Raw genomic sequence first — 26,984 nt, 5'->3', positions numbered from 1 at the left:
CTGAGATCAAGACCTGAGCTGAGGGGGTTACCTGGGTGGCACAGTCGGTTAGGTGTCTGACTCTTGGTTTCTGCTCTGGTTGTGATCTCAGGGTTTTGGGATCGAGCCCTATGTCGGGGTCCCTGCTCAGCGTGGAATCTGCTTGAGGCTTTCTCTCTATCTCCCTTTGCCCTTCTTTCCTGCTTGCACAAGCTCTCTCTGTAAAATAAATAAATAAATCTTAAGAAAAGACAAAAACAAAAACCTGAGCTGCAATCAAGAGTTGGTTGCTTAACCCACTGAGCCACCCAGGCACCCCTGGACTCCAATTTTTATGAATTTTTTTTTCCTTTTAGGAAAAATCGAAAAGTTAAAATTTAGAATTTAGAGAGAACAACTGTGTTCTTAGGGTACCACTTTTGGGTACACAGTTGGAGATTGAATTTTCTGAATGAAATTCAGCCCTTCAACTCCCTTCCCCGCACTGATGCCCCCTTTTTTAGGGGGCCTCTTGTATTTGTTTTCTGCGACTGCTCTAACACAGTGCCAAGATTTACCAGCTTAAAACAACGCGAATTTATGATCTTAGGGTTCTTTAGGTCAGTACATACAGGGTCTCACTGGGCTAAAATCAAGGTGTCAGCAGGGCTATGTTGTAGAGGACCTAGGGAAAAATTTATTGGCTCATCCTTGTCAGCTTCTAGAGGCCGTCATGTTCCTTGGATCGTGCCCCTCTTCCTTTAGCTTCAAAGCCAGTGACAGCAGCTTGGGTCTTTTTCACATTGTATCACCATCACGCTGGCTTTTCTGCCTCCCTCTTCCATTCTCTTTTCTATCATGGCGAAATGCACATAAAATGTATCAACGTCATCATTTTTAAGTGCACAGTTCTGTGACATTACGGACATTCACACTGTTGTCCTAGCAACACCACCATCCATCCACACAAAGCTTCATGTTGCCAAACTAAACCTCTGCTCGTGAGACAATAATTCCCTCTCCTCCCGGGCCTTGGCAACCAACTTTCTACTTTATGTTTCTATGATGTTGACTACTTTGGAGACTTCCTATTAGTGGAATCATACAGTATTTGTCCTTTGGTTGCTGGCTTATTTCACTTGGCAGAATGTCCTCACGGTTCTTCCATGTTGTCGCACATGTCAGAATTCCCTTCTTTTTAAAGGCTGCATAATATTCCATGGTATGTGTCTACCGTGCATCATTAATCCATCCATCTGTTGATGGATGCTTGAGTGGCTTCCACCTTTTTGGCTTTTGTGATTAATGCTGCTATGGACATGGGTGTATAAGTATCTCTTCAAGATCCTGCTTTCAGTTCTTTTAGGTATATACTCAGAAGTGGAATTGCTGGATCGTCAGGTTGTTCTATTTTTAACTCTTTGAGGAACTGCTGTACTGTTGTTCACAGTGACTGCACCATTCATTCCCACCAACAGTGCACAAGGGGTCCAATCCTCCCACATCCTCACTGACACTTATTATCTCTGTCTTTTTGATACCAGCCATTCTAACAAAAATGAGGTGATATCTCATTGTGGTTTTGACTTGCGTTTCCCTAATGATTCTGATATTGAGCATCTTTTCATGTGCCTGTCAATCATTTGTATGTCTTCTTTGGGAAAATATCTATTCAGGTCCCCTGCCCATTTATTAATTGGACTATTTGGTTTCTTTTGCTCTTGAGTTCTCTGTGTTCCTTATACAATTTGGATATTAACCCTTTACCAGATATATGGTTTGCAAATATTTTCTCCCATTCTGTAGGTGACCTTGCCATCTTGCTGATTGTTTTCTTTGCTGCACAGAAGCTTTTTCGTTTTATGTAGTCCCACTTATTTATTTCTACTTTTGTTGCTCACGATTTGGGTGTCATAGTCAAAAAATTGTTGCCAAGACCAATGCCAAGGAACTTTATTTCTGTTTTCTTCCTTAGAGTTTTATGATTTTAGGTCTTATATTTAAGTCTAATTCATTTCAAGTTAATTTTTTTTAAAGTAGTCTCCACACCCAGCATGGGAATTGAACTCATGACCTCACGAATTTCATGCTGTACTGGCTGAGCTAGCCAGGTGCCCCTCAAATTAATTTTTGTGATTGGTGTAAGATAGGGGTCCAATGTCATTCTTTTGCATTTGAGTTTCCAATTTTTCCAACATTCATTGTAGAGACGGTTCTTCCCTCATTGCATATTCTTGGCTCCCTTGTCAAATATTAATTGTATGCGCATGGGTTTATTTCTGGGCTCTTAATTCTGTTCCATTGGTCTTTGTGCCAGCGTCATGCTGTTTTGGTTGCTATAGCTTTGTAGTACATTTTGAAATCATGAAGTGCCTCCAGCTTTGTTCTTTCTCAGGATTGCTTTGGCTATTTGAGTTCTTTTGTTGTTCCATATAAATTTCAGGATTATTTTTTCTGTTTCTGTGAAAAATGCCATTGGAATTCTGATAGTGATTATGTTGATCAAGAGGTGGCTTTGGGTAGTATGGACACCTTAACAATATTCTTCTGATCCATGAACATGGGATATCTGTCCTTTTTTTTTTTTCAATTTCTTTCATCAGTGTCATTTAACTTTCAGTGTACAGATCTATCACACACTTGGTTAATTTATTCCTAAGTATTTTATTTTTTTTATGCTACTGTAAATGGGATTATCTCTTTTTCATATAGTTTGCTGTTAGTGTATAGAAACACAACTGATTTTTGCATGCTGATTTTGTATGCTGCACCTTTACTGAATTCATTGATTAAGTCTAACCGTTTCTTGGTTGAGTCCTTAGGATTTTTTTTTAAGATTTATTTATTTATTTTAGAGAGAGAGAGAGAGAGCGTGCATGAGTGGGGGGAAAGACAGAGGGAGAGGGAGGGAAGCAGACTCCCCACTGAGTGTGGAGCCTGACGCAGGGCTCCATCTCATGACCCTGAGATCATGACCTGAGCCAAATCAATAGTCGATGCTTAACTGACTGAGCCATCCAGGTGCCCCACGGAGTCCTTAGGATATTCTATATATAAGATCATATTATTACAAACAGAGACAATTTTACTTCTTCCTTTTTTATTTGAATGTCTTTTATTTATTTTTACTGCCTGATTGCTCTGGCAAGCATTTTCAGTACTGTGTTGAATAGGAGTGGTGAGAGTGGGCACCCTTGTCTTGCTCCTGGTTGCAGAAGAAAAGCTTTCAGTTTTTCACTGTTGAGCATGATGCTAGCTGTGGGCTTGTCATATCTGGCTTCTATTATGTTGAGGTATATTCCTTCTATACCTAATTGGTTGGAGTTTTTGTCATGAAAGGATGTTGAATTTTGTCAAATGCTTTTTTTGCATCTGTCGAGGTGATCACATGTGATTTGCATGTGTGAAACCATCCTTGTATCCCAGGGATAAATCCAACTTGATCATGTTGTATGATCTTTTTCATGTACTGTTGAATTTGGTTTGCTAGTATTTTCTTGAGAATTTTTACATTTACACTCATCAGGTATATCAACCTGTAGTTTTCTTGTCTTGTAGTATGTTTACCTGGCTATAAGAGGATCAGGGTAACACTGGCCTCATAAAATGAGTTTGGGAGTGTTCCCTCTTCTTCGGTTCTTTGGAAGAGTTTGAGAAGGATTGGGTATTGATTCTTCTTTAAATATTTGGTAGAATTCACCAGTGAAACCATCTGGTCCTGGGCTTTGCTTTTCTTTTCAAAACCTGAGAAGTTTTTGATTACTGATTCAATCTTACTCATTATTGGTCTATTCAGATTTTCTTTTTTGTCATGATTCAGTCTTGGTAGGTTATATGTTTCTAGGAATTTATCCATTTCTTCTAGGTTATCCAATTTATTGGCATATAATTGTTCATAGTAGCCTCTTAAGATCCTTTGTATTTCTCTGGTGTCAGTTGTAATGTCTCCTTTTCATGTCTAATTTTGTTTGAGTTTTTTCTCTTAGTCTAGCTAAAGGTTTGTCAATTTTGTTTATCTTTTCTAAAAACCAGCTTAGTTTCATTTATCTTTTCTATTGTTTTCTGGTCTCTCATTTACTTCTGCTCTGATCTTTGTTATTTCCTTCCTTCTTCTAATTTTGGGCTTAGTTTATTCTTTTTCTAGTTCCTCGAGTTTGTTTATTTGGGATCTTTCTTTTTCTTAATGTAGGTGTTCATTGCTATAAAGTTCCCTCTTAGAACTGCTTTTGTTGTACCCCATAACTTTTGGTATGTTGTATTTCCGTTTTTGTTTGTTTCCAGATATTTTTGACTTCCATTTTGATTTCCTCTTTGACCATTGGTTGTTCAGGAGTTGTTGTTCAATTTCCACATATTCGTGGATTTTTCCACTTTTCCTCCTACTGTTGATTTCTAGTTTCATACCATTGTGGTTGGAGAAGACACTTGGTATGATTTCAATCTTCTTAAATTATGAAACTTGTTTTGTGTGTAATTTACTTTGAAATGCATCAAAAATAAGATGGATTATTGAATAGATAAAGGAATGTATAGCTGGACAGATGTGTGATAAAGAAGGATAGTAAATGTTTTTTTTTTTTAAGATTTATTTATTTGAGAGAGAGAGAAGAACATGGGGGAGAGAACACCAGTGGGGGGGAGGGACAGAGGGAGAGGGAGAAGCAGACTCCCCGCTGAGCAAGGAGACCTACACGGGGTTCCATCACAGGACCCTGGGATCATGATCTGAGCTGAAGGCAGATGCTTAACTGACTGAGCCACCCAGGTGCCCCAGTAAATGTTAGGGGTAGAATAACCATGCATCCCTGGCTGTTCATTGTCTTATTCCTCATCTTTATGTTTGAAAATTCTCATAATAAAATGTTTGAAAAAAAATTTGGGTAATGCCATTCCCCAGAGAGAGCCAATCCTTCATTCATTTATATACAGATATACATATGCCAGGGATTCTTTTTTTTTTTTTTTTTTTTTATTTATCTGAGAGAGAGAATGGGAGACAGAGAGCATGAGAGGGGGAGGATCAGAGGGAGAAGCAGACTCCCCACTGAGCAGGGAGTCCGATGCGGGACTCGATCCCGGGACTCCAGGATCATGACCCGAGCCGAAGGCAGTTGCTTAACCAACTGAGCCACCCAGGCGCCCCCAGATATACATATGCCAGGGATTCTTAACTAGACATAGTTTAGCCCCCAGGGGACACTAGGTGATGTCCAGAGACATTTTTGATTGTCATGACTGGGTGGTGCTGCTGGCATCCAGTGGGTAGAGGCCAGGGATGATGTTAAATATCCTCCAATGCAGAGGACGGCCCCCACAACAAAGAATGATTTAGCCAAATGTCAATAGTGCTGAGGTTGAGAAACCCTGACATATATATCTGAGTATCTGAATATATGTATCCGTTCATATAAATGTATACATATGCATATTTGATGCTCACTTATATTTTAAACAAAATTGAACTCATGGTTTTGTAACCTGTGTTTTCACAATGTGTTGTCATTTCCCCAGGTAATTAATTGCCTTTAACGTTATCATATTTTAATGGCGATTGTAGATGTGTATGCTGTGATTTATTGCACCCAGCTCTGGGCATTTTTAGGTGGCTGGCCAATCTATAATGTGCCTCAGTGGAATTTGAGTCTTTCCTGTCAGACCCATCTCTATTCTGTGTTGTGAAGATCTCTTCAGGGAAGACGCGTTGGTCGCCCTTGGGACCACCTTGGGTGTCAACATTCTTAGTGACTGGAGCACTTGTTCTGGGGTCGTCTAAGGGTTGTCCTCTCTCCTTTGGGTGTTTTTTCCCCAGAGGCTGTGACAAGCACAGGCGGCAGTCAGCAGTGTGGTATCTCACTAGCCCTGGGTCAGCGTTGGGCGGCCCACGCTGTGGATCTGGGGTGGGAACAGAGAGCCATGTGCCCCCTCCCCTGGCCCAAATTCTGCTGAGTTCCTAAGGACCCAACTTGACTTGGCCTATGTCTTTTTTCAAATACAGGTCTCCCCTTCTGATGAAAAGAGAACAGAAGAATGGACTACAGTCACCAAACCTCTCTAGTCCCGTGCGGACAAGATAAATACATCTCCAAGTAAGATTTTTGGCTTTTAGTGTTGTGTCCCCAGTGGCCAGTCCCACGTGGTTGGAAACCCCTTCTGTCCATGGGTGGCAGGGGCTCCTGTGTGTGGGAAGAAGGGAAGCAGCTGAGTGCGAACGAGTGAGAGCACAGCAAGGTTGGTGCTCTAGATAAAAACATGGCCCCGGAGCCTGGCCACGGACAGCGAAGTAAAGGGGACCTTCAAGACACAGCACCTTTGGGGGTTCAAGAGAGATGGTGTCCTGGAAGGAGGAATTAATGGTGGCTGCCCCCTGAGCTGTCTGTGGTGTCCCCTGAGGGAGTCCCCGCTGGGTGGTGTCCCTGTGCTGCCGGGGTTCTGACCAGAATAGGCACAGGGCTTTGTTCATACTGAATGCTCTCTATCTGAACTAAATGCTTAACTTATCTGGGACCAGATTGTTTTAATTCCTTTACACATATTTGGCCACATACAGACACGCAGTTGTGTGAACTATGGATCATTCTTATCGATTCATTGAGGGATTTCTCCAGGGACCTCGACTGGCCAGTAATTTTAGATCTCGGTGCTCAAAAGAAAGTACCCAGCAGCTTTTTGTGTTAGGTTATTTGGAGTCACATTTTTCACTAATTCATTTAAGCTTGCATAGAATGACTCCGGTTTTTCTAGGTTTAACTTGTCAGGAGCTTCTTGGACTTTCAAGGCAGCTTTGACCTCTGGTGTGGCCCCAAATCGCTCCATTGAATGGCTGCATTCAAAGAGACCAAACTCCACAGCCTCTTGCCTGAGTACTGGCAAAAGCACAGGGCGACGTCTTCAAGCCCCTCCTTTGCAAGTCAAAAAAATTTTTTAAGTTTATTTATTTAAGTAATCTCTACACCCAACATGGGGCTTGAACTTACGACCCTTGAGATCAAGAGTCACACGCCCCTCCCACTGAGCCAGCCAGGCGCCCCCCAAATTTGTTTTAAATAAACTGGAAGCACTTAAAATAGAATAAAAAGATAAAAGCTTGTAGAACAGAATATTGCTAGGGCCCAGAATCCCCTCCTGCCCCCTTGTGGTCACTGCTCCCCAAGGTGAACTGCTATCCTGAATTCTAACATCCATTTTGAACTTTATATAAATGGAATCATACAATACGTGGCCTTTGGTGTCAAGCTTCTTCTACTCAACATAATATCTGTGAGATTCATCCATGTTGTGTGTGGCTCATTCATGTTCTTGTTGCTACGTAATATTCCACTGTATGACCACAGCTCCCTTTATTCATCCTCTCCACTGTGGATGGGAATTTGTAAGTTTTTAAACACACCATAAGGTCATGTCTATCACTCATAAGTCAGTGGGTCCAGACCTGTCCCTTTTGACTTTCTGAAAATCCTAGAAGTTTCTGAGTCTCATGAAAGCCTGTAGCGATTGTCCTGTTCTAACTCATAGCAGAGGTGAGGGAGAAAAGACAGTGGACAGACACCCAGACTTAGGTGGCTGAAGGCCGGGTTAGAGGTGAGAAAAAAGGGAACAGGTGCATTACAAGTGGCTTCAGCTGAGACTGTCACACCTTTTGTATTTTGCCCTAAGGAATGAACTTCTCCTGCATCTGAAGACCTACAATTTGTACTACGAAGGCCAGAATTTGCAGCTCCGACACCGAGAGGTAAGGAGTCCCCGGGGAAGGACTGTGGGCCAGCCCAGTCTGTCTCCATGTCTCCAGGGTCTCAAGGTCCCTGCCTCTCCTGCCCACCCCGGGAGTGGCCTCCCATTTAGGATGTTAGCGGGAGTCCCTGGAGTTCTTTGGAAGGAGACCCCAGGCTCATTTTGTTCTAAAGAGGATGAGCTTTTCTGTTCCAGAGACATTTCTGGGGATGGATGTGAGGCTGGGCTAGCATCTGCTTCGGAGGGGGTCCTCTAAAGGGGGATGTTCATGAAATGACCCTTTCCCATGGTGCTCAAGCAGGCTGCTTCTTCTCGGGCAATTCAGGAAACTTCCCCAGTCTTCTGTGTTTACACATCTGGGCCCACATCTGATTGCTGCAGCAACTGGGCAAGCCACATCAGCTCTGCCTGGAAATGCTTGGCCCTTCCCCACAACTGCAGTGGTCTTCCTAGGGTGCCTTGTTGGGACGCGCTTTGCTCTCGATCCAGCTTCCCCCAGCCCGAATCTTAGCTTACTCATCCCGTATACATTTCCGTAAAGCCTGTTATCAGGTAGATGGTGAGTTTTGTAGGAGCCAGGTAGAGTAATTTATACTCAAGTGTTCTAGACTGATAAGATATGTGTAATACCCTTCTAAACACATTTTCAGGTTATCAAGCCATGGCAATTCAATCCATAGAAACAGATACCAGATGGTATAATTTCAGCTACGAAGGCAGGCTGGTTGGGGAGAGTATGTGAGATGCAGTGGCTTTTTCTGTGTCCCTCAAACCAGTCCATGTAGGAAAAGTCCTACTTTGCATTAAATCCTGTCCTAAAATCATGCGATATAACAGTAGCTAGAAGGCCCTCTGTATAGCCTATTCTTACATAAAGCCTTTCCCCCCAAGACCCCCACCTGCCTGAAAGTTGTTCTACTCCTCTCCTGCTTCTTTTGTTCTCCCCTCCTCTCTGGCGATGATCCTGGGATCCAGGTCAGTTGTTCATTGGACGGGTGTCCTCTTCATCCCTGTGGCTCATCCTGAAGACATGGCCGTGGCCCAGGTCTGACAGCTGTGGGGTTTTCTGAGACTTGAGAAAGAAAGCCTGACCCTTTTAGGCATTGTCCTTAAAGCTTCTAGTGAGTGGCTGGGCCATTCACAAGATTTTGGTCCTTGGACAGCTTTTCTGTGGTGCGTCTTGCAGAATAAATTCTCAGAGTGCTCTATGATTAAATAGAGACTCATAATAAATGAGACTCAGTTCTTTGAGACAAAACACGCTGAAGCCCTTAGAAGGGTCTGATGTTTAACTTGTTAGCAGTCAACAACCCTTGAGTATAAATTTGGAATTATCGGAGGATTAATTCATCTCTTGGAGAGCCGCAATGTAGCACACTAGCTAATTAAAAGCTCTGGGAAGTTCTGCTGGTAAGAAGTCTGATTAACATATCATCTCCCAACTCATGATCACCCAACACCCTTTTTAAGGTAACCTGTGAGAGGAGTTGACCTGTGAGAGGAGCTAGTATTCGGTAGAATAAACTTGGGGAAACGTTACTTTAAATCTCCTTCAACCAGCAGGTCAGATTGCTAAACATATGTTATAGCTAAAGACTTCCCGTGGTAGGGGAGGGGAAAGTAGCTAATTCAAGAATCTAGTTCTGGCTTCTGTTAGTAAGGCTCGTCTCAGTTACTCTAAGAGATGTCTTCTTCTTTCTTTAAAGTATAAAAACAAAAAAAACCCATTTTTATCATTTACACACATGTACTTGAGTTTTGAGGCAACTTTTGTGTTGACCTATGAGGTCATCTTCAGGGCGTAGCTTGTGGTGGGGTGTGTCTCGAGGCGGGGGCGCAGGTGTAACTTGGATGCGCCCAGCCAGGGCCCGTCAAGGGCGCTGTCCATTGTCCCCCAGCGTGTTGCTGGCTTCTGCGGGGTTTTCTGGTCCAGCTCACCGTGCCAATTGCTTTGTGGGCAGGAGGAAGATGAGTTCATCGTGGAGGGGCTGCTGAACATCTCCTGGGGGCTGCGCCGGCCCATCCGTCTGCAGATGCAGGATGACAACGAGCGCATTCGCCCTCCACCATCCTCTTCCTCCTGGCACTCTGGCTGTAACTTGGGGGCTCAGGGGTGAGTGAGGAGAGATGGGACTGTGGCGACCGGGAGTGTCTGGGGGTTCTGTTCTTAAGTGTTCTTGAGCAGACAAATGCCACCTTCTTCCAGCAAGCCTTGACTCCAGCTCCCATTCTCCCCACCTGCACTGCGCACCTGTTCTGGGCTTAGGAGGAGGAGGAAGGAGCAGATGTTGGTGTGATGGGGCCACCGTGCCTGTCACCACATCACTGGGTGAGAGTCAGAGGGGAGAAATGCCAAGGCCTGGTTGCAGTGTATCCTCCCTCATGGAGAATTCCTGAGTCTCTGAGGGGTATCGCTCATGACCAGCTGGGCCTAGCCTGCAGATTTCTGATGGGACGCCTGGTGCCCCAGCACTTCCCCATGGGGACCACTCCTCAGACCCTGAGGTCTGAGACCCTGCTCTGGAGACACCAAGGGCTTGAACCTTCTCTCCAAAGCTCTCCATGACTTGGGGGAACCTGGAAGAAGGAAAGGAACATTAGGCTGTGTTCAAACCAGTCCCACGAGGTCAGCTAGGGGGCTGCTTCCTTCAGGCCACACCCGGAGCTGGGTGACTGCGTGACAGTCAGCAGTCTGGGAGGCTCCCTCCTCCAGGGTCCCATTGGAATGTCTGCGAAGCCCATGCCTATTTGTCCCCTCCCTCTGCTACCAGCTGAGTAGCCAAGTGCATGTAGACATGACCGCCCTCTGCTGGGACTTCCTTCCGGGACTTTGGTTCTTAGTATCAAGTGACTGACTAGCCGTGTTCGTCTCGAAACTTGCTGGTGCTGCAAGGCCAGAGTGTGGGTAGCGTGTGCTGACCTCTCAGCCAAAACCACAGTGATGTGTTTTCTGTTTTCAACCGGAACCAAGCCCTCTCCGTTGGACACGCTGGACATTCTGTTAAACTCTGCAGCCAAATCCATCTTTCTCGAAAGTTGAGAGACACCTACACTGTGGCCAAACGCTGATCTGCTTTCTTTCCCAGGGAATTTTAGGAGGGAAGTCCTTGCCCATCCCATCAGATGCTGGAATGTCTGGTCAGGGTTCTCTGGCTTCATCTCCTTGGCTGGTTTCCCGCTCTACTTTGATTTCAGCCCTTTTTTGCCACCTTGGATTTCCTGTGGGCCAACCCCTTTCCACAGCTGCATCCCAACGACGCCCGATTCTGCTCCATTCCGTCCCCTCCGTGAGAGAATTTTTAGAATGCCATCCGACTGCGTGATTTTTGGCTGAGCCTGCTAAAGGGTCTTTCACTCGGCTCGCTTGTTTCTTCTCCATTCCCTGCAACATCAAGCTGGTCTTGGTTGGTTCTTGAAACCTGCCAGGGCTCTTGAGAGGGTTGTCAGGAACGGTAATTAAGGTTATCCCCGATGCTGGCTAGAATGAAGTGAATACCTGGGCCACTGGGGTAAGAAGTAGGCTGAGACCAGTTTCTGCTTCCGTGAGGGAGTGGGCCGTGGTCGCTGGGAGCACCAGGCACTCACCACTCCTGAGCAGCTCTGACCAGTTCGAGTCTGGGGTCAGAAGTCCAGAGTTAGACCACAGTGGGAAGTTCTTTCAGATTTTCAGTTTTTATTGTCTTCCCTTAAAACTGTCATCCCTGGACTGTAAGTCCCATCTCTACTGGGTCCCAGGGAGCCCACGCTCTTCTCACTATGGGATGGTCCTAACTGGTTAAGTGTGATTTTCCTTTCTGGTCAAATCTCCTGTTGATTTTGGGTGTGCTTCTCTGAGCTGCTGTCATTATCCTTTTGGGCTTATAGGGGAGTCTTTTGCCAGTTACCCGGGACTCTGCTCAGACTGACTTCGTGGGGTCCAGCTTGGCTGAGCATCCTGTCCGGCAACCCCAAGAACGCTATCATCAGTGGTCCTTCCAACGCTGCTCTGACCTATTACTTCCATTCCTTTAGATACCAGAAGCAATTTCTGAGTTACGCCTCCAACAGGAAAGGATCTGAACTGGAATCTTATCTGGAGAAACAAATGTCCATTATTAGAGCTCGAACCTGTACATGCTCAGAAACTCAGTGCACACAACGCCCAGATTTTGTCCTTTGGTGTTCTCCACCCCGGGCTTGATGAATTGGGTGCTTGTGTTGCTGCAGATACTGGGAAAGAGCATCTTCTCCTCCAGAATACCCCCTCCCCACCCTGTGCTCAGCCCTGGAGCGGGGCCAGCTTCATGGGACACTCCGCACGGGCCGCCCCTACGGGGGTGTGCTTGTCCCCAGCCTAGCACAGGCCAGGTGCTCCCCTTGCAGGAGAGGGAGGGTCCCCCTGCAGGGGCTGAGCCAGTCTCCCTTTTGTGTTCTGTCTTCCTAGCACCATCCTGAAGCCCCTCACCGTGCCCAACATTCAGATCTCAGAAGTGGATGCCCCGCCCGAGAGTGAGCAGACACGGAGCCCCACAGGTACATACATGTGTGGTGGGAAGTGTCCCGTTTTGGGCGCTCCTATGTGAAGACTGATGTGATCTAGATGCTGTAAATTGAATAAATAAAATTCATGTGGTTCAAGATTCGAAGAGTTTTCAAAGGAGCCTATCAGAAGTTCCCCATTTCATCTACCCACCATAGTGGTTCCCTCCCTAGAAAATACTCGAAAGCATTCTTTCTGAGGTGTTCTAGACAGATACAAGCAAATACACAGCAACATACCTTTATGGTTGGAGGTCATTTCTTTTCTTCCCCTTTTTACATAAGTGGTAGCATTTTGTATATCCCTGTTTCTATTAGTTTGTTTTGAGGACTGTCCCACACAAATCCATAAAGAACTTCGGCATTCTTATCCAGCTCTGCTGTATTCCATTGTGTGGAGAAATGATAGCTGAATCACTCCTCACTGATGGACATTGAAGTCATTCCAGTCCTTTTGCTGTGACAAACAGCAGTTAGTGGCCCTGGACACGTGTCATTTCACACATTTGTCAGTGTCTGTAGGATTCTTTCAAGTGGAATTTCTGGGTCTGAGGCTATGTGCATTTGTAATTTTGATAGATACTGTCAGAAGGCAATATCTTGCAAGTCCTTATGTCATGCTTCCGCTGTGCCAAGCACTATTCTAAATGCTTTGCAGGAATTAATTCAGTAAACCCTCACAACAATCCTGTAATGTGGGTGCTATTATTATGCCCATTTTATAGATGAAGGAACTGAGGCATGGAGGGGTTAATGAAACATAGCAATGGTAGGGCTGGGATTTGGCCCTGGGACTCTGGCTCTCAAGCCTCTGCTCTGGAATCTTGTCACTGTATTGCTTCTCAGTAAATTATACCATATGTTTTTCCCCCGGCAGGAAATACTGTTTTTGATGAAATGTATTTCGGGGGAGGCTGCAGCGGGTACCGTAGCCTTGGCCACAAAGAGGGTACTGTGTGCAAACTGCCACATCCCCGGGCCAGGCAGACAGAGCTCATCTCCCCCTTCCCTCTTAGACTCCAGGGGCCTCAAGCCCCTGCAGGAAGACACCCCACAGCTGATGCGCACGCGCAGTGATGTTGGCGTGCGTCGCCGTGGCAACGTGAGGACACCCAGTGACCAGAGGCGAATCAGACGCCACCGCTTCTCCATCAATGGCCATTTCTACAACCACAAGGTAGAGAGGATGGGGGGTAGGGGGCAGGGGTTATTCCCGAGTGAATAAGGCCTCTTCTTGGGCAGCGGCCACCTCCAGGCTACAGACAAGTGGGAAGCCAAGTACTTGCCGTTCTGTCTTTGGGTCCTGGGTGGGCTGCAGGCTCTGCCGGCTCTGGGAGGGATGAGGGACCCCAGATCAGGAGCCCCGCCTAGAAGGGTGGGTGAGATGACACCACGAACATCAGAGCCGAACCCCCTCCCCGGGAAGTCCACACGTTACCCTCTTCCTACACCGGCTGCTGCGTGGTCTCACTTTCCTGTGAGCTGGGTGCTGCCCCCTGAAGCAGGGCTGCGGGACGCAAATCAGGGGGCGTCCGTGCACTACCCCCCCCCCCCCCCCGCTAGCTGACCCTCCTTCCCTCCCGCTGCCTGGTCCGAATCCAGCCCCAGAAGCAAGTGCGTCACGGGAGAGGGGTCAGAGACCTTGCGTTGAAGTCACAGTGGAAGGGGCCTTGTGCGCGTCTTCTCTGGAGAGAGGGCCTTCCTTATCTGGGCCCCTCCCCCTCCCCCACCCTGCCACGTGCCCAGCTCAGACCCCTCCAGCCTCCCGTGGGGACCGTGGGTGGGAGAGGAGCTCCCGAGTTAGGCACAGCCCAGGGCTGCCTTGTTGACGTCAAAGCCACTGTCTGCCAGGCTGCTGGGGGCGGGGGGGCTCTCAGGGTGCACGGGGTGAGTGCCCTTGTCACTGTGCCCTTTACCCCAGGTCACAGGGCTGGGGGACACCTGGGTTTTAGGGCCCAGTTCTTGTCCCCACGGCCACCGTGAGCCGGACCCCTCTATTGACAGACATCGGTGTTCACGCCAGCCTATGGCTCGGTCACTAACGTCCGCATCAACAGCACCATGACCACCCCGCAGGTCCTGAAGCTGCTGCTCAACAAATTCAAGGCAAGTTCCCACGCGGGCTGGCCCCGGAGTGGGAAGGGGGACCATGGAGGGTGTGCAGTAAGCAGCGGGGGGCACGCTGGGCCGCGGGGCGCGGGGTCTTCCGACCCTGTGGCATCAGCATCCCCTGGGAGCTTAGCAAAGCAGCTTCCCAGGCCCCAGCCCTGAATCAGACCTGCTGAATCTGAAGCCCGAAGGCCAGGGAACCCGCTCAGCAACTGGCAGGCCATTCTGGTGCCGCTGAATTCTGAGGAGCCCCGGCCCTCAGACCCCAGGCCCCAGGCACAGACCTCAGACCCCAGGCACAGACTGACTTTTGAAACACATTTGGGGAACCTACTCTGAAAAATGAACTTCAATACACGTGTAAGTTCTAGTGCATGAGTCCTTAAAGTTCCATTACTCTGTAGGTTTCCCACGATCCCTTTATAAGAAATCTTTGGGAGACAGGGATCCCTATTTTTCACTGGGGCCAGTGTCAGCTGGTGGCCTCTGGGTTCAAATCCCCAGCCATCACCCGCTGATTGGAGGAGCCGAGCTAGTGACTTAAGCTCCCTGTGCTTCTGCTTCTGTAAAATGAGGGTACACAGGACCCCCCATTAAGGGACTGACGGGAGTATGAGCTGAGTTAACGTGCGCAGAGCGTGTGGCACGGTGCTTGTCAGGGTGAAAGAAATGTTAGTCCTTCTTATGGACTGTTAACTGATAAAGTTACCTGCCTGCCCCCTCTCCTCATCCCCTCTGAGAGCTGGAGAGAAATAACTCCCCCTCAGGAGCGCCGAACATCCATTTAGCTTTGCAGCATCCAGGAAGGAATGGCTCAGAGTTGGGATATGTAAATATGTGCTTTCTTCAAGCATCTCTTGTTTCTGATTCAGATCGAGAATTCCGCAGAAGAGTTTGCTTTGTATGTGGTCCATACCAGCGGTGGTAAGTCTGAAAAACACAGTGTACTTGAAAATGTTTACTTCACTCAAAATGGCAAGTGTAAAAACAAGACCTCTGCCTCATTTGCTTGCTGTTTGGCCTTTGGAAACTTCCAAACGTTGTTTGCCTCCGAGGCTGGTGGGGTCACTGGCTGAGTCCACTGGGAAATGCCATATGTGGTCTAGAACCTAACTGCTTATTTAAAAGGCAACCGGATTTTCTCGAGAGGTAGATAAAACCAATTCCTCCAACATAGCATCTTCCAAAGGATTTGGAGGATGGTCGTTTTGTCAGGGAGAGCGGGGAGGGAATGGTTGCTTTGAACCAGAATTGTTCATTCACAGTTCAGTCTCCTGACTTACTTGGCCGCATCTTCTGAGGTGCCCTAACCCCGAGCTGGCCACTACATATGGGGGGAAAGGCCTCAGGGCCAAACTCAGGGCTGTTCCTTGCTGGGTGTGGTTCCAGAGAAACAGAAGCTGAAGAACACCGATTACCCTCTGGTTGCCCGAATCCTCCAGGGACCGTGTGAGCAAGTCTCCAAAGTGTTTCTTATGGAGAAGGACCAGGTGGAGGAAGTCACCTACGATGTGAGTCCCCCTTCTGTTGGGCGGTCTCTCCTTAGGAGGGCAGAGATTTGGTTGGGTTACCTGTAACTGGGGTACAGCTTGACTTTCTGGCCAAGGACCATGTCCCATTTTGTTGCCATTCCTCAATAACAGGTTTTCTTCTTTTTTTAAAAATTAAATTAAATTAAATTAAAATCTTATTTTTTATTATTTTTTAATTTAAAAAATTTAAAAAAAAATTTAAAATTTAAATATTTTATTTTTTTTTTTTTAAATACCAGGTTTTCTTGAAGCGGGAATGGTCATGAGGCAGGGAGAATGAACGCAGAGGCTAGGCAGAGGGTACCCCCTGGGGGGAGTTATTGGGGGGAATGCTCAGGCACAAAATGGTTTACATAGAGTAAATGTCTTCAATCTTTCTAGGGTACTGTACGGGCTGAGAAGTTTCTGCAGACCTCTCTTAGCAACTTCAAGCTGTTTGCAGTGATTTTACCTTATCTTACCTGTTAGTCAGCTTTTGCTACAGTAACAAACATCTCCAAATCCTAGCTGCTTGCAACAGCAAACGTGCACTTTCTTGCTCAGGACGCTGCAGGCTGGTAGTCGCAGCTCTGCTCCAGGCTGGGGGTTGAGTGCAGGTGTGCATTGCATGTCTCATTCAGAGACCCAGGCATGAGGGGTGGTGGCTCCCTGGGGTACACGTCCCATGGCAGATCCCAGGAGTGCAAGACACCAGGCCAAACCTCGTAAGCTCATCAGAAGCCTGCACTCAATGTACCTTCTAGTGTGTCCACACACATTCCATTGACCAAAGCAAGTCATAAATGTAATAGCAGCTCCACATTAATAGGCTTTTCCCATGGAAAAGAGTTGATTGAGTAGGGTGGGGATTCTTGTGGAGGAGGGGGGACGGCTGTTGAACTTCAGTTCACCTGGGGGCCACCCTCACCCCACACAGCCTCTCCGGAGCAAGTTCTCATTTGGATGCCCGCTTGAGACTCCAGATGCGAGTCATCATCCTGAGCCATGGTTCCCTAAATCTGCTTAGGGGAGAACAGAGAGGTTTATTGAATATTGAGGGTTCAGGTGTTCTCTGCATCACTGCATTGAGAGAGAGTGCTTTTCCACGTTTGATAATCACCTTGTCGTGCACTGGATACATGGGACGAGAGATGAGAAGTTCTGAGATATGTGTCACGGATAGGGAGTGATCTTCACCGCAAACTCTATGGCAGCCTCGAGAAGAACGAGGCTTGGCTATTGCTTTTAACAAAATCCTGGATCAGTGCAGAAATAGGTTTCCCGTGCTTTTGTGCCTTACATGAGAGAGGCACCAAAAGGAATTGGAATATGGTTGGGAAGGGGGCGTGCATGCATCCCAGACTGACTTCTTCCTCCCCAGGTGGCCCAGTACATAAAGTTTGAGATGCCCGTCCTAAAAAGCTTCATCCAGAAGCTCCAAGAGGAAGAAGATCGGGAAGTGAAGAAGCTGATGCGCAAGTACGCGTGGCCCCAGGGTGGCTGGTTGGGCTTCTCCCGGGGCCTCAGGGAGCCGGCTCTCTGTTCGGGTGTCTCCCAGGGACTATGCTGAGCGGCTGTGTGGGTCTGGGTGCCGTGGACCTTCTTCCGGGGGCTTCCCGTGACAAATGTGGATGGGGACACGAAGCTTAAGTGTGTTGGTCTCTTGTTTCCTGTGTCAGCTTCTCATTTTGATGTGGGACATAAAAATGTTCCGGGGATTTCAGGAAGGCTGTCTTAGCAGTGGAAAGTAGTCTAAGCAACCTACCTCTGAAATCCTTTCCTCCTACCCTTCTCCCTTCTTTAACATTTCTCTTCTGGAAATTACAGTTGGCTTGAAACGTCCAGTAAAGCCTCTCTCTGGCGAGGATTTTTTTTTTTTTAATTTATGATTGAAGTGTAGCTGACATACAGTGTTATACTTGTTTCGGGCGTCTGGCATAGCAATCCAACAATTCTATACATTATTCAGTGCTCACCATGATAAGCGTAGTCCCCATCTGTCACCATCCAATGTTATTACAGTTTACTGACTGTATTCCCGACACTCCACTTTTCATCCCTGTGACTTTTTATTTTATAACTGGAAGTTTGTACCTCCTAATCCCCTTCATCTATTTCACCCTATTTTGTTAGGGAGAATTTTATGGGTTTTTTTTTTTTTTTTGCCATGTTTAGTCATAAAGTGGACTGCTTTTCTTGGATACAGCCGAACGATTGATTGATTTCTGCCCCTGGGGAATAGCACCGATGCTCCATTTGCTTTGGCAATGATGATCGCTAGTATGAAAGCAGTTGACATTTACTGAACACTTGAAATGCGCCCAACTTTAAAGAGAGCTTGTGCCGGGCGGTGCAAAGCCCTGGCCATCAGGAGTGGCCCCCTGAGCCCCGCACAGAGGTTCTCACTGCAGCTTCTGCGCTGGCTCAGTTCAGGGAAGGGGTGGAGACCGGCCCTCGTCAAGCCGTGCACCCCCACGCTTGGTAGTTGCTCTGGTCTGTTCTGCAACATGCAGGGACTGATATTAGCTTGAACCATATGAAGCTGCCATTTTTGTAGGCTCCTCACGATGGTCAAAGAACGGCAATTTCAGATGGTCCAGCCCTGGTGAGGAGCCCGTGCTACTGTGTCGCGGTGCCTTGGGCATAGTAAGCGCTCGGTTCATGCAGTCCTTCCTGGTGGTGCTGTCTGTTTCGCCCTCCGGTCCTTCTTTGGCCAGAGTTTCTAACGGTCATCAAATCATCTAGTTTGGATTGGGTCTGCTCAGTTCCTCTCATCTGGGTGTGGAAATGAACACAAGCCACAAGGTGGCTGACGGCTGGGCCAGTGATAGAAGCAAAGGCACCGACAGGTGGCCCCTGGGACCCGGGCGGTAGGGGAAGATCAAGAGGAGGCATATGTTGTTTTCTGCTGCCCATCGTAGCTCTTCCTGTCCTCAGGTACACGGTGCTCCGGCTAATGATCCGGCAGAGGCTGGAGGAGATGGCCGAGACCCCAGCAACAATCTGAGCCACATGAGGGAGGGGATCCAGACACCACAGGGGCTGCTGCTGACACGAGAAGATGCACAGGAAGCTGGGTACCTTCCTTCCATGGAAACGTGTAGATACAGACCTCTCCAGCTCCCGCCGAGAGCCACCATCTGTTGCCCGGAGCAGAATGGAGAAGCCCGCAGACAACTCCCCATCCCTGGATCCCCATGCTCCACTCCTTTCTTTTACTCACAAGGACTTTTGAATTTTGTTATGAGGACCCAAAATGTGTGTGTGTGCACGCACATGAGCACATGCATGCACATGTAAGCGTGTGTGCTCACATGGTACATATCCACGTGCCTACCTGATATTCACATGGAACTGAATTCCGAGCCACCAGCACCAGCGCCATGGGGCTTGCAGGTGCGCTGCTCGAGGGCAGGAACATCAGGGGAGTCGCCAATCTGAGGGGTTGAAGTTGATGTCTTCCCTCAAGGGCCAGGGAGCAGCCACACATGTTTGGAAGGGAAGGGGACTCCGCAAGCTCTCCATTTGGGGTATTTATATATTGGTGGAGATTCTCCCTGTATACCTAGAAGGACTGGGCATTGGAAATTAACAAACTAGCAGCCCCATGCCCTTGGGGAAGGTCGGATGGAAAGAGAAAGATAAACCATCTGTGGGGTAGATGCAATAAGCCCACAAGTTTTTACACTGGAAACTCTGATTGTTTAAAATAACAAAGACGTATGTGATGATCTATGTGGATTCTGCGTCTGTCCTCACCTCCACGGCCATGTCTAGGAGACAGGAGAGGAGCCTGACATTTCACTCAGCATGCCAACCCCATGCCATGGAAGCCAACCCCAACTCTTTGGTGCCTCCTTGAGTTGAAGGAAGGGTCTCATGGGTTTATATACATGGCCGACTGGCTAGTGTGGCCCTGGCCTGACCTTGTCCTGGGGTGGTGGCCAGAGTTTCCCTCTTTAGAGAACCGTAGAAGCTCCTTGCAGAAGTGACAGATGCCTGGGAGGCCAGCCCATTTCCCATCATCAAGGCCTCTCCTGCACTTGGTGCTGAGGCCATGTGTTTGAGGTCAAGGCTTTCTCCTTTCCAACCACAGGATTCTTTCAAGTTGCCCTTCCCTTATGCACGGAGATGAGCTCCAAGTATGAGGAGGACCCTTCTGCTGACTGAGTGTGGGGCTCAGGGAAGCTCTTTAGGCTTCCCTGTGAAGGTGCATAGGGAGGGTGGAGCTTCTCTTTCAGCTTCTCTGAGCAGCCACCTGGGTGATCTTTAGAACAGACCCCAGTGGGGGGAAAGGGTGGGACAGTCTGTCCCCTGTGGCTCCTGTCAGGAAGACCACTGGGTAGCTGGGCACCAGTGTGGCTGATACAGTTTGAAGAAGGACAGATGCTTGGAGCAGGGTGCCTGGCTCTGGAGATCAACCAAGCAGGGCCCGGAGCTCCTAACAGCAGGTGTCTCAGCCTTGTTGAGGGAGGGTCTCCCCATCTCTTCACCTCCTCTCCAAGAAAGGTTTGGGGAGCTGGGCAGTTGGTGGAAGGAGGGCCACTGGCTGGTGTCTGCAAGGAAGATGGATGTTTGCAGCGGAGCCGTTCCTGCCCCCTCCTGCCTCCTGTTCCCCTCTGTGGCTTCCGTGGCCTCTTTAGAGGGCTCACAGCTGTGGTCTTATTGTTGACTTTCACAAAGATGGCGTGCTGCCACCTGGCATTTTGCCGGGGGTCTCTTAGCAAGGCGACCTCCTCTTCGGGGACAGTGCCACCAGCCCTATGGGGCGTGGACTGGAAATCCGGAGGCTTTAGTCTCAATCATACACCTCGGTGGGCCGCTGCAAAATGCACAGAAAAGCCGGGGGCAGGGGGAGAGGCTTCCTTTGTTACAGATGGGAAAGAGCGGGTTTGTGAATGCAAACACACTTCCTGAGTTTTGCATTTGAGAAGATGACTTAAGAAACTTCTCTTCCAGTTACTTTTATTTTGAATGTTCAAAGCCTGTGTTGACCCCAGCAATTCTCCTTGGTGGGCTAGGCAGAAAAATTTCCACAGAGCAAATTACTAACCACTAACTTTTGTTGGACAGCTATTTCTCGTTTATAAAAGTTCTCTTTGATTTGCACTAGCACTACGATAGTTTAAATATGGAAATGTTGCAAAACGTTAGGTTTGCCAGCTTCCTTTCTGAGAAAGTGATACTAAGGTAGACCTGGCTTCTTAAAGATTGTTGGGGGGGGGGGAAGTCAGGGTAGAAGTCAGGGGAAATCGCATCTTACAGGATACATTCCACTTACCACGGACCGTACTTTTCCATTTTGGCCCACCCTGTTTAGAGATCGTTTCTCACGTCCTAGTAGCCCGATCAGGAATTTTGGAAAGGTCCTTTGAAATAGCAGTGCCTGAAACAGAGACACTTCTCCGAAGTGTGGAGCCGGATTTTCTCACTGGTATCACATGGCTTTGCAGCTTTGAATTCCTCTACTGATTTGTGTGGGTTTATGTAATTGCGTGCAATGAACCTGAAATCATGTGAAGAACAAAAGGCCAATTTATAGGTTTTTTTCCTAACTTGTGAAAAGCAGGATAGCCACATCTGGCTTTCTTTTTCTAGGGGCTTGTGTTACAAGGTGATCAAATGAAGGAAAAGCCTGAGTCCATCTGGCTGGGAAGGGGGTCCGTTCCCCCAGGTGATGGTGGAATTAAGCACAAGGTCACATTTTCAGTGATCACATGAGTGGGCCGGTGATGAGTTAAATGGGGGTGGGGGGTATCTTGGGGAGGGACTGAGAAGCACAAACAGTAGGCTTGCCTGTGCGGGCTGGTGAGGAATGTGTGCACTGGGCTCCAGGCTGATGGACTTGAATTCTAAGTGAGGTTGAGTAAGGGAGGAGCTCAGATTAGCCATCCACCTGCGAGAAAAACGCCGGGACCAAAAGCTGAGGTTTTGGTCTGAGACTTCAAGGAGAAATATTTGCACCCTTCCCTCCTCCCTACCAGAAAGAAAACAATACTCTCTCCTGCAGACAGATAAAGGCATTTTAACACCATTGTAGATAAGACTTTGAAATAAAATGACACACACACAAATCTGATGCAAAACATCTTGGCACAAATTCTTTTCTGCAGGGTTGGGTGGTTATTTCGGAGTGTCAGGAGCAAAGAGGAGCGATGGGTCCCAGTAGGGCAAGAAACTCTCTTAAGAAAAGCTCTCCCCCCCACCACCAAAAAAACCCGCCAAGCTCCATAGCATGGAGAATATTGTGTCATAGATATATCGCCAAGAGAGAAATTTTCTATGAGCGAGGGAATTTCAGGGTCTCGGGGCCAAACCATGATGTGGGGGCTGAGAGAGCAAGCGGGAGAGGTCTCCAGCATCCTTCAGGCCGCAGCACATATTTTTGAGTTGCTACTTAAGTTGTTTGACACAAAGTCTTGCTTGAGTCAGGTGAGACGAGAAATGATCTCCGAGAGAGAGGCAGAGATACAGATGAACATGGCACCCCCTTCTTTCAGGCACAACTGAAAGCGTTTACCCTGCCACGGGAGGTGACAGTGCCCCCTGTGTTTGAACCAAGCACAAGATGTGGACAAGCTGGGAAGGGAAAGCCTCAGTTTGCCCTTGGAGCCTTCCCTGCTTCCCAGGCTGATGACTTCTGGTGTGTTACTGCTAGTGTTTCTTCAGGGTTTCCCCACTTGTGTTAGCTTTGTGAAGTATTCTTTTATTCATCATAACTTGCCTTCAACAATGGTACATGACCTGGTTCAATGTTTGGTTCTGAACTTGTAAACGGACACATCTAGGTATCATAACATAATTTGACAAGGCCTCAGGAGGGAGCCATAAATGTCTGTAACATTTTGATAAGTTTTAATGCACCCAACTTAGATCGTGTTGAAATAAAGCACTTTTCAAAGAGAAGTCCTTCTGTGGATGGGTCCGTGTGTGGTGCGCTGGGCGGGGAGCCCTGCCTCATGGGAGGGCCGGGGATGGGAATGCGAAGGCGCATCCAGGAAATAAGGTGATTTTCTTCCCTAATAGTTTATGGTTTGAATGCGCTCAGGCTTGGCTTTAATATTCCAAATAGGAAGTGAAATGAGAACGTCCCCTAGGAGTCTCGAGTTCAGGTCCCGCTGGAGCCAAAAGTTGCAGTGGAAAGAGCTGGGAACTACCATTTGATGAGGTTGGATTTTGTCCTGACTCTACCCCAGGCCTGTTTTGATCCTGGGGCCAATTCGTGGAACCTTTTGCTAGGACTTGGTTTCCCCATCTCTAAAATGGCCAAGCCACCCTGTAGGGGTATGGGGACCTGGGCTTGCCTCTGTTGGAGACAGCTCCCTGGGGGTTGCCAAATGTAAGACCCCAGATGAGGGCCCAAGTACCACCCTATGGTGTGGGGCCAATGTGATGGTTGATTCTGTGTCAACTTGGCTAGGCCATGGTGCCCAGATATTTGGCCAAACACTAGTCTAGATGTCGGTTCTGAAGGTGTTTTTTTAGATGAGATTAACATTTACATCAGTAGACTTTGAATAAAGCAGATTGCCTTCCATAATGTGGGTGGGCCTCATCCAATCAGTTGAAAGCCTTAAAACAAAAATAGTACCTCCCCTGAGGGAGAGAGAATTCTGCTGCCAGATTGCCTTTGGACTTGAGCTGCAACACTGGCTCCTTCTTCCCTGGGTCTCCAGACTGCCAGCCCATCCTGCAGATTTTGGACTTGCTACTCCCCAATTGCATGAGCCAATTCCTTAAAATAAATCTCTATGTATACATGTTCTGTTGGTTCTGTTTTTCTGGAGAACTCTAACACAGAGGGGTTATATGGTTGGTTCACAACATTTGAATATGTGATTGATAATTATCTTCCTAAGAGCATAAATAGTGACCAACATAATTTGGCCTCTAAAAAAGCTAACAACTGAGGTAAGATTGTTATCAATGCCCCCAGATGATACTTGTATGTTTCTTTTATTTTTTTAAAATTTTTTTAAAGTTTTTTTTTTTTTTTATTCATTTGAGAGAGACAGAGAGAGGCAGCGAGAGCATGAGCGGGGGGGGAGGGGCAGAGGGAGAGGGAGAAGCAGGCCCCCCGCTGAGCAGGGAGCCCGACGTGGGGCTTGATCCCAGGATCCCGAGATCATGACCTGAGCTGAAGGCAGACGCTTAACCGACTGAGCCACCCAGGCGCCCTTATATGTTTCTTTTAAAAGAGAGAGAGAGGGATGCCTGGGTGGCTCAGTGGGTTAAGCATCCAACTCTTGATTTCAGCTCAAGTCATGATCTCAGTGTCCTGGGATCAACAACCCCCATGTTGAGCCCCACACTGGGCTCCATGCTCAGCAGGGAGTCTGCTTGGGATTCTCTCTCCCGCTCTCCCTCTGCCCCTCCCCCCATTCATGCTCTCTCTCTCTATAATAAATAAAATCTTGTAAAAAAATCAAAAAAGAGAGAAAAAGATTTGGATGAATCAATGCTCCCCTTAAGTGTTGTTTTGATTTTTTATATTTAGAGTTTTCACTTCTAGCAGTAGCTTTTTAGTTGCTGAATTAACTAAGCTGAGTGCAACAGATGAGCAGACAGTTAAAAACACTTCCAAGGCAGTGAGGTTTTTGTACTGTTCAGACGGTGCATGTAGGTGACAAAGACAAAAGACAAACAGTCTGTCTGGGGTCCCACCAACACCCCAAATCAGGCAGGAAGCCTTACAGAAGTTAGAGTGCTGAAAATTATCCAGCAAATACTAATAACCTTCTCCCCAAGGAGCCAGCAGTTCTTGGCTTTCTTTATGGAAACAGATTTTATGAAATAATCTGGTTTTGTCTATTTTAGGTAATGAAGCTAGTACTGAATGGAGTTTGCTGTGAGCACAAGACCGAGCTGTGAAGTTTTGAATACATTTGAATAGGTTTTGCTTAGAAAATTGAACTTGGGTAAAATCGACATTGCTCTTTTCATTTTAAAACTACGCAAAATAAAAATGATTACTTATGATTTAAGGGGTGGCTGGGTGGCTCAGTCGGTTAAGCATCTAACTCTTGATCTCAGCTCAGGTCTTGATCTCAGGGTCGTGAATTTGAGCCCCATGTTGGGCTCCACGCCGGGCATGAAGCCTACTTAAAAAAAAAATGATTACTTATGATTTAAATATATACTTCAGTTAAATTTAGAAGCTTTAAAACCATGGGCGCATTGGTAGGGATGGTAAGTTCTGGTTTGCTCAGGACAGTTTCAGTTTATACCTGTCATTCTATTGTAATTATCAAAAGCAGCCCCTATTTCTCTCAAAATGTCCCAGTGTGGTTGATTAATATGGTCACTCTGCACATTGGCTAGAAAAACAGCTCACCGTAATTATAAAGTGTGAGGTTTTCAAGATGAAACAGTAAGTTGGATCTTAAATTTAAATTTTATGATAGAACTGAAATCTAAACACATGTTTTGGTGAAAGGCAAAATATAATATGGATACTTTATTTTTAAAGATTTATTTATTTATTTATTTTTAAAGAGAGAGTGCAGGGGGAGCAGGGGAGGGGCAGAGGAAGAGGGTGAATCCCCAGCAGACTCCCTGCTGAGCGCAGATGGGGGGGGCAGTTCAATCTCAGGACCCTGAGATCATGCCCTGAGCTGAAATCAAGAGTGGGACGCCTAACCGACTGAGCTACCCGGACGTCGCAATGTGGATATTTTCATATCAATATTTTGATAACACTGATTTAAACGTTCTTGTGTTACAGTGAGATCTTTTTTTCCTAAAGGAGTTTTTGAACTGGACACATAAGCATTAACTCGTGCTTGAATGTCACTCTGCCCACAGCTGCAGAGCCATCTAAGGGGTGGGCAGCACCCAGATTTTGGGTCTCTTACAATATCCTCCATGGAGAGAAATCTGGGCTCCCAGGGGGGTAGCTGGTGCCAAAGACTGGGGCAGAAGGCACAGGACAGTGTGGGTATGTCTTGCTAGTGTAATTATGTCTCAGAGATGTCTGGGGTATAATTTCGGGAACAAACTGCTGACGAGAACTTCCATGCATAGCAAATATTGAATGTCTGGGGCTATGAAAACCCTTGAGTCCAAAATGATCCCAAGGGAAGATTCTGAAGGTAAGGCACATATTTACAGAAATGTGACATATTGTTCAACTTAAATTGTTAAATTTCCTTAGCCAAATATTGTCTATAACACAAGCCACAAAAATACATTTGAGTAGTTTGCCCAAAAGCTCTTGAGTTATCTAAGCGAAAAGAACAAATCATAACGTCCATGACCCAATAAAAGAAACCAACAAAGGAAAGCTGAATTTAAAATAGTCATAATAATCTAGAAATTATTTAGAAGTACCAAATGAATTTTGCAAGGTTGCCAAAACGATGTGAATATGTACAAGTTTATTTTCTTTCTATGTATCAGCAATAAGAGATTAGAAAATAAAATTTAAAAATGGAAAGGTATACCCCATTTATGGATTGGAAAGACAGCAGCTCTCCCTAAATTGATCTAAATAATCCCAATAAAAAGCCAAGTAATATACCTCAATTAAAAAAAAAAAAAGCCAAGTAGGACCTTTTCTTCCTTTCTTCCTTCCTTCTGTGATAATGCTGCAGATAAAATAGAAACCATAAACATGAATATTATTCAGCCATTAAGGGTAAAATTATGAAGCTTTTGTAGAAACATGGAAGATATAATTATATACAGTGAATAAAATAGCATGTTCAATAGGATGACAGGCTTCTATTTAAAGCCAATGAAAAAAGTTACGTTGGAGGGGTAGGATTATGTTTTCTTTATGTTTCTATTACACTGGCTTTTAGGTTAAAATTTCCTGCTAGTAGGTCCAAAAAAGCACATACATGTACAAAAAACACACACAAAACACAAACAGTGGCCAGAACATGAAAGCCAGCTATGCTCTCATCCCCCTGCTAGGGGCAGTTTTCTCCAAGTGCAAGATTTCTAAGTCCTTGCTGTCCTAGGAGGCCCATCATGCAATTGAAATGCAACCCCTGTGTGTGTGCATGTAATGTACATCGCATGCATGCACACTAATGTAACAACGCACAGAGAGACAGACAGACACACACACACATGCCAGAAAGGAAAGCTCACATCCATAGTTCAAGGGCCTGTGAGAAAACCAGTAGGAGCCGGAGGGATGGAATCTCTGTGTGA

General features: G+C 46.7%; 1 protein-coding gene across 7 annotated transcripts in view; it reads left to right on the top strand.

The window, feature by feature from the left end:
• RASSF2 (Ras association domain family member 2) overlaps nucleotides 1-22,750 on the top strand; it is a 41,019-nt gene extending 18,269 nt beyond the window's left edge. For all 7 annotated transcript variants that reach the window (XM_032419486.1, XM_032419490.1, XM_032419491.1 and 4 more), the window contains 10 exons: nucleotides 5,954-6,044; nucleotides 7,612-7,687; nucleotides 9,648-9,799; nucleotides 12,110-12,198; nucleotides 13,221-13,381; nucleotides 14,209-14,310; nucleotides 15,186-15,237; nucleotides 15,703-15,824; nucleotides 17,206-17,303; nucleotides 18,762-22,750. In XM_032419486.1, coding sequence (XP_032275377.1) covers nucleotides 5,986-6,044; nucleotides 7,612-7,687; nucleotides 9,648-9,799; nucleotides 12,110-12,198; nucleotides 13,221-13,381; nucleotides 14,209-14,310; nucleotides 15,186-15,237; nucleotides 15,703-15,824; nucleotides 17,206-17,303; nucleotides 18,762-18,831 — 981 coding nt within the window. In that variant the 5' untranslated portion in view covers nucleotides 5,954-5,985 and the 3' untranslated portion in view covers nucleotides 18,832-22,750. The remainder of the gene's footprint in view (nucleotides 1-5,953; nucleotides 6,045-7,611; nucleotides 7,688-9,647; nucleotides 9,800-12,109; nucleotides 12,199-13,220; nucleotides 13,382-14,208; nucleotides 14,311-15,185; nucleotides 15,238-15,702; nucleotides 15,825-17,205; nucleotides 17,304-18,761) is intronic.
• The last annotated feature ends 4,234 nt before the right edge of the window (nucleotides 22,751-26,984 follow it).

Source organism: Phoca vitulina, unplaced genomic scaffold, assembly GCF_004348235.1.
Source record: "Phoca vitulina isolate PV1807 unplaced genomic scaffold, GSC_HSeal_1.0 scaffold22, whole genome shotgun sequence".
In the NCBI taxonomy this organism is placed as follows: domain Eukaryota; kingdom Metazoa; phylum Chordata; class Mammalia; order Carnivora; family Phocidae; genus Phoca; species Phoca vitulina.
The sequence above is the reverse complement of the archived record's forward strand: the minus strand, read 5'-3'. Positions and strand labels throughout refer to the sequence as shown.